Source organism: Apaloderma vittatum, unplaced genomic scaffold, assembly GCF_000703405.1.
Source record: "Apaloderma vittatum isolate BGI_N311 unplaced genomic scaffold, ASM70340v1 scaffold29346, whole genome shotgun sequence".
Lineage (NCBI taxonomy): Eukaryota > Metazoa > Chordata > Aves > Trogoniformes > Trogonidae > Apaloderma > Apaloderma vittatum.
This window is the reverse complement of record NW_009721874.1, coordinates 2,228-8,897: the sequence shown is the minus strand read 5'-3', so window position 1 is coordinate 8,897 and position 6,670 is coordinate 2,228. Positions and strand designations below refer to the sequence as shown.

The window sequence follows — 6,670 nt, the reverse complement described above, 5'->3', positions numbered from 1 at the left end:
CCCCTGCGAGCAGAGCTCGGCTGGGTTTGGGGATATTGCAAATACCCAGCAACAGCCTTGACATGAGTCTCTGTTCTCGCTGGCCGTGATTCCTGTGGTCCTTGTCCTGGCCAGAGCTCTGGGAGCACCACCCTTCCTGGAGCCACCTGTAAATATCCCCTTAAAGCCCCACCCGAAGAAGTGTTTCTAGAGCTTTGTGGACCACCAACAGAGTGCTGGGACGTGCTTTTGCTTCGTGGCACTGACAGGAGGGAGAAGCAGGGTCGAATCTCTGTTACCATGCCCAGAGCCCCCTGCTTTGGGACCATGAGCACCCCCCAGCCAGGCGGGCATCTCACTGCTGGAGGGGAAAGACTTTCACCCTTCTCCACGTTCCTCAGCAGCCTGTGCTCGCTGCTCTAGAAGCCTCTAACTGGTCTGGGGCTGCTGCACTGTCAGCACCAGGGTTAGTCTGCTGTGGTGCCAGCCCACTGACCACAGAGACGGCGGTGGCACGGCTCACCAGTATCGCCCCTCTGCCTCGGCAGGTCCAGCGTGTTCGGGGAGAAGGTGGAGACCGTCATGATGCAGAAGCTGAATGAAAAAGGCCAGAGCGTGGCAGCTCCTCCCAGGGAAGTGAGCAGATCAGCCAAGTCGACCTGGACAGGTAGGAGGGCCGGAAGAGGGGCTGTTGGCCCAAGGAGCTTTAGAAGAGGCTGCTGCCCTGCTTGGGGTGTGTTTGCTGTTTCCAGCTTCTCTCAGAGCCTGAATCTCAGTAAGCTGAGGGCCACCGCTTGAGCTGTGACGGTCGCTGCCGTGCAGCCCAGGGCAGCGCCGCTCGCTGCTTCCCCAGTGACTCTGCTCTCTGTGGCCATCGGTCCCTTCATCCACCAGCGTGAGAGTCTGCGCATAACCAGAGGGGAGAGGGAGTCAAACACTGAGGAAAGTTCAAACCCCCAAACAAAGCAGAGAAGAGATGCTTCCTGCTGGGTCGCAAACACACCGGCAGGGCTGGCACAGGGCAGGGGGTGAGCTGTCAGGCCTCGCAAAGTCTGGGGGGTGATAAGTGCCCGGGTGCCTCCCGGAACAGCTCAGCATCAGCTCTGTTAGCGTGAGCTGTGGGCTTTCTGAGGCACAGCCTCCCTGGGGCAGGCTGCAGCGTGGGAGGTGGGACACGGGGGCAGTCCTCTGGGGTCCATTAAAACCTCAGCTGATGGATGGGTGCAGTATCTTTGTGCGGGCATTGATTTGCGTGGGTGGGGGAAAGCGGCTGTGCCCCGGGGCAGGATGGCTTGGCAATCCGCAGGCAGCCAGAGCCACAAATCTGTGCGGCTTTTCGTGGGTTTGACAGCAACAGCTCTGCCCAGGCTGGGCATGCCCAGTGTCCTGGGGCTCTGAGAGAAAGCAGAGAACCCATCCCACTGCCCGAATCAGGATCCCGTCTCCTCCTGCCTGCCCTGTTGTCTGCTGGGAGGCTGCTCTTCTGAGGCTGTTTCATGTTGCTGCTTAGTGGGAGATGCTCAGGATAATCCAGACTCACTGGGGCTGGTGGCAAGCTCTCCGCTGGGATGAGCGGTGTGCTCAGCCCTTCCTCTGCCCATTGGGACCATTCTGCAGTAATGCTGTTTTCCTTTCTCCTTCCAGTTGCAGACCAGACGTTCAGGAAGCGCTTGCTGCCGCCCTGGTGCTCCTATCTGGCTCATGGTATCAGTCTCCTCCTCTTCGCCACCTCCACGGGGGTCTCTGTCTGGATCGGGGTGGGGTTTTCCTCCAGCGTTGCCCTCATGTGGCTCATCTCAGGGATCTTCAGCTTTCTGGCATCCTTCTTGGTCTGGGAGCCCCTGAAGGTAAGGATAACACATGTATACAAGCACCTACCTCTATGTGTGTTGGATCTTAGGAAGAAATTGTTCAGTGCGAGGGTGGCCAGACCCTGGAACAGATTGTCCAGAGAGGCTGTGGCTGCCCCCTCCCTGGAGATGTTCAAGGCCAGGTTGGACGAGACTTTGAGAAACCTGGGCTGGTCAAGGGCGTCCCTGCCCATGGCAGGGGTTGGGTGAGATGATCCCTAAGGTCCCTTCCAACCTAAGCCATTCTGGAATTCTGTGATTAGCTGTGTTTAACACCCTGTCCAGGTACTGCTCAAGTCGTACGGGACACTGCATGGATTGGATACTCTTCCCCATCTTCATATCCCTGCGGGAGGGGAAGGATATGTGCGCCAGCAGCAGGAGGAGAGGCAGGGCTGGTGGCAGTTTGTTTTGGAGGTCACCTGGCTGCTGCAAGAGAGTGCTCAGCAGCACTTCCACGCTCGCTGCCTGTGCCAAAAGCCCCGCAGGAGCTGCTGCACGTGGTGGTTCTAGTGGCCCGGCTCTGTGCAGGCTCACGGCTCTGCTTGTGTCCCCAGGTTCTGCTGGAAGCCCTCTATTTCTCACTGGTGGCCAAGCGCTTGCACCCAGAGGAAGACGATACCTTGGTGGAGCATCCGTTTGTTGAGCACGTTTCTGAGAAGATCAGCAAAGTGCGACCCCCCCAGGGGTTTGCCCTTTTCCAGGCCAAGGAGGAGGCCAGGAAGGTCAAGCTGCTGCACAGGATGCTGAAGGTAAAACATCTGGTGCTGGGGGCAGAAGCAGTGTTGGCTCTGGGAGCTGTGTCCTTGCGTGGGGCCTCCCAGTCCAGCTGTGATCTCCTGAGCCAGCAGGAGCCTGTCTCCAGTCTATGCCTCAGTTTCCCCATCTGTAAAAGACTGGCTGGAGCGCTCAGAGATCTGAGGGGGCTGGAAAGCAGGACTGCGGGGGGGTTGTTTTGGAGGGGCTGGTGTGTTTGACTCCACGACTCCGGTGTTTGAGGTCAGGGCAAGGTTTGCAGTGTGGAGCAGACACCGGCTTGCACGCGGCCAGTCGGGTCTTTTGAAACGTGTAACTCCCTGTCTGGGAGCAGAAGGTTCGATCTCTTTGACAGCTCACTCGGTGCTCACCCTCCGTGCTTGTGCTGGGGACACACAGCTGCTCTAATGAGTCAAGTTGTATTTAACTAGGTACTTTCCCTCTAAAGGATGGAAACCCCCCATAGCTATCCTATAAGCCGAGCTGCCGGCGTGTAGGAGCTCGCACAGGGAGGTTGTGCAATGCATATCACCAGAAATGTGTGGTGCTGTTATGCGCCGTGGTCTGGGTTTCATTTTAAGCCACTTCCCGTACGGAAAAAGAAAGAGCAGCCTGCTCGGGGTCCTGGTCCAGCTGCACGGTGGTGGAAAGCACTGATTTTCTGCAGGATTGGGAACCAGCCTCTCCGTGCTGGTGTGCAATCCCTTTCTCCTCTCTGCTTGCCAGAATTTCCTCATCTACATGATGTTCTTGCTGGTGATCCTGCTCACCAACTACGGCGACACCTCCCGCAACAGCCGCGCCTTCCTCTTGCAGAGTTCCATCAAGCAGCAGCTGGGCAGCAACGAGTTCCTCCGCATCAAGAGGTAGCTGCGAAAGCCCCAGGGACGGGGAGGAGGGAGATCTTGGTTTGTGTCAGAGAAGCCGTACAGGGCCGCAGTGAGGAGCGGGTTGGGGCTGCCTCTTGGGTTCCTGCTCTGCAGTTGCTCCTGTAAGAGGTTCTCGTGCTCCGCAGTGAGCAGCTCCCTGTTTGTAACCGTGGTTCTGCTTCCATGGAGAACAGAGGAACCTGTGGGGGTTGAGAACTTGGATTTCTCTGAATTCTAATTATTTCCTTGGTGGGAAGGGACTGTGTGAATGGGAGGTGTTTATCTTCTTGTATCTGGTTAAAAGGACGCAAGTTTGCTCTCTCTCCAAGATTTATAACTGGAGGGTTTAGCTGTAAGCAGAGAACAAAAAAAAAAAACATCTCCTGTAAATAGAGTTCTTCCTTCCCTGCCTTGCTCTGCACATATGGTTTAAATAGATTAAATTTTCCCAGCTGAGTTTCCACACCTCTGCAAACTCCAGCAGCCCAGGCTGACCTCGGGACAGCTGCCTGGGATCAGCAGTGTCCTTGTACCTGTCGTGCTCTTTGATTCTTCTGGGTAAATAGACGCGACTTGTCTGTGCTGCGCAAAGTCGCTGAAACTTTGATTCACCACAATATGAATCAAGAATGATTCCAGTGAACTCGGTGGAGTTTCTGGGGTGAAAGTGGTGTGAAGGGGGAGAACAGAGCAGAATATGGTCCCTAAATATCATCTCTTCTCCACCTCACTGCCACAGACCCGCTGGTCCGATCCTCCTCTGGGTGCCAAGTGGATCCAAGCGCTTTTAGGGTCTTGCATGTCCAATAAACGTTTTCCTGACCCCAGCCCAGCTCTGCCTCTCACGCCTTTTCCCTGTCGCAGGTCAGATCAGTTCTGGGTCTGGATGTCACGGGTCTTCCTCCCTTACCTCTACAACAACCGCTCGGGTCAGGAGAGCTACAGCACCACGCTGGGCAGCGCCCGGCTGCGGCAGCTCAGGCTGCGCGAAGGTAGGTGGGCAAGGGCTCTGCTGTCACCAACTCCATGGTGACGGTCCTAGAGGCATGAAAGGGCTGGGCCTGGATGCAGCTGGGGCTGAAGGAAGCAAAGCAGAGGTTACCAGGGCAGGTTTTTCCTTTGCTGGAGAGGGCACAGGGGCGGGCTACCAATCTCCAAGGATTTGGAGACTGTGTCATACGAGGACAAAGGAGGAGAATGAGGGGAGACCTCATCTGTGTCTACAGCTCCCTGACAGGAGCGTGTTGCGAGGCAGGGCTTGGTCTGTTCTCCCTCCTGGTGGGTGACAGGACGGAGGGGAAGTGGTCTTAAGTTGGCCTGGGGAGGTTCAGGTTGGATGTGAGGAAGAATTTCTTCACTGAGAGGGTTGTCAGGCATTGGGGCAGCCTGCCCAGGGAGGGGTTCAGTCGCCATCCCTGGAGGGGTTTCAGAGACAGGTGGATGCTGTGCTGAGGGACAAGGTTTAGTGGTGTTGACAGGGCTGGGACAGAGGTTGGACTCGGTGATCTTGAAGGTCTCTTCCAACTGAAAGTGTTCTAAGGTGATTCTGTTGGTGTGGGCCTCTGGCTGTGCTCCTGCAGAGATGATTTTCGCTAAAGAGAGGTTGACTTGACTTCTGGAGGCGCGGCTGAGGCCGTGGAGGTGGAGCGGGCTGGGGGAGAAGGGAGCTGCTAGGTGTGAAAGCTGAGCTGCTTGCCTCAGTGCCCCTGGGCAGTGTCAGGCTCCCTGTGGGGTGACCGTGTGGGTCTCGTTCCAGCCGAGTGCCAGCGCAGCGCCCAGGATGTCCTCCACGGCATGGGCATGGCTGCCAGGAGAAACTGCGTCGACTCCCATGGGTTTTCTACCGCTGACTACGCCGCCGGCTGGGAAAGGGCGGCTGCGAACGTGACAGCTGCGTGGTCCTACTCACCGCCCGACCTGATGGGGTAAGGAGCTTCCCAGCCTGCACCCACACCCCCAGCTCCGTCTTTTTGCGTCTTTCCGGTTGGTTTGATGCCCAGGGTGGTTTCCTTGCCTCGGTGAGGCCAACGGCGGCGCCTGAGCCTGGCAAAGTGCAAATAAGCACAGAAATGCTTTCTCTAAACGTGTCCACGCTGGCAGCGTGAATGGTGGAAGCTCCCCCAGCTTCCCCGGAGGTGTGTGTGCTGCCTTGAGCTGTCTGACCAGCACGTGCTGCTGTGCTTGGAGGCCTGGGGCAGAGGGTTCAGCTCTCCAGCTGTAAGGGCAGAGACAAGGTAACCCGGGGCAGAACAAGGTAACCCCGGCGCCTGCAGCGACCACAGAACAGCACTGGCTTTCTGTTAAAAGTGGGTTATGGGAGATTGGGACATAAATCACTCTTGGTTTCTGCTCTGGTTTGTTCCTGGATATGTCTTCATTGAAGTCTGGGGCAGCACAGGGCTTGGGGCTCTTCTGAGGTTGGGAACACTGAGGTGATCAACGCACTCCGGTCGTTTGTCTTGAGAAATGAGTAATGAGGCAGCTTTTGCCCTGGGATCTGCAGCGCACAGGTCAGGGGCTGCGGCTGCACGCTTGCTCCTGCCGCGTAGGAGACCGTACCAGTGGCTGCTGTGGCCTTCAGCTCTCATCCGTGGCTCCTCTTCCTCTGCAGGGTCTGGTACTGGGGTTACATCTCTTTCTACGACAGCAGCGGTTACATCCAGGAGCTGGGGGCTTCGCTGGAGGAAAGCAGGGCTCAGCTGAATTTCCTTCAGCGGCACGCTTGGATCGACAACATGTAAGCGTGGCGGGGGGGAGGGAATGTGCTGCTCTCAGCCAGGGTTTTAAGAGGTGCCGCCAGGGTTTTTTTCGGTCAGGCTGCCGCCGCCGTCACCATCAGCCCCTTCCCGCTGCTGCGGCTCAGCGCGGGCGTCACGCTGCAGCTTCTTATGATGGTCAGTGCGTCACCTTCCCTCTCGGTCACTGCACAGAGGGCTCTGGGCACCCATCGCCTGAGCTCCCCCGAGGGCGGCGTTGGTCACTTTGAACTGCCGCCGCCGTCACCATCAGCCCCTTCCCGCTGCTGCGGCTCAGCGCGGGCGTCACGCTGCAGCTTCTTATGATGGTCAGTGCGTCACCTTCCCTCTCGGTCACTGCACAGAGGGCTCTGGGCACCCATCGCCTGAGCTCCCCCGAGGGCGGCGTTGGTCACTTTGAACTAAAGATGATCCAGGGGCTGGAGCAGCTCTGCTGCGAGGACAGGCTGAGGGAGCTGGG

The 6,670-nt window shown here is 57.6% G+C and overlaps 1 protein-coding gene across 1 annotated transcript in view; it reads left to right on the top strand.

Annotated features, from left to right (window-relative positions):
• PKD1 (polycystic kidney disease 1 (autosomal dominant)) overlaps positions 1-6,670 on the top strand; it is a gene marked incomplete at both ends in the record, with an annotated part of 48,959 nt that overhangs the window by 40,066 nt on the left and 2,223 nt on the right. The window contains 7 exon segments of the mRNA XM_009871555.1: positions 528-646; positions 1,624-1,826; positions 2,387-2,581; positions 3,312-3,451; positions 4,319-4,446; positions 5,211-5,379; positions 6,066-6,348. Coding sequence (XP_009869857.1) covers positions 528-646; positions 1,624-1,826; positions 2,387-2,581; positions 3,312-3,451; positions 4,319-4,446; positions 5,211-5,379; positions 6,066-6,348 — 1,237 coding nt within the window.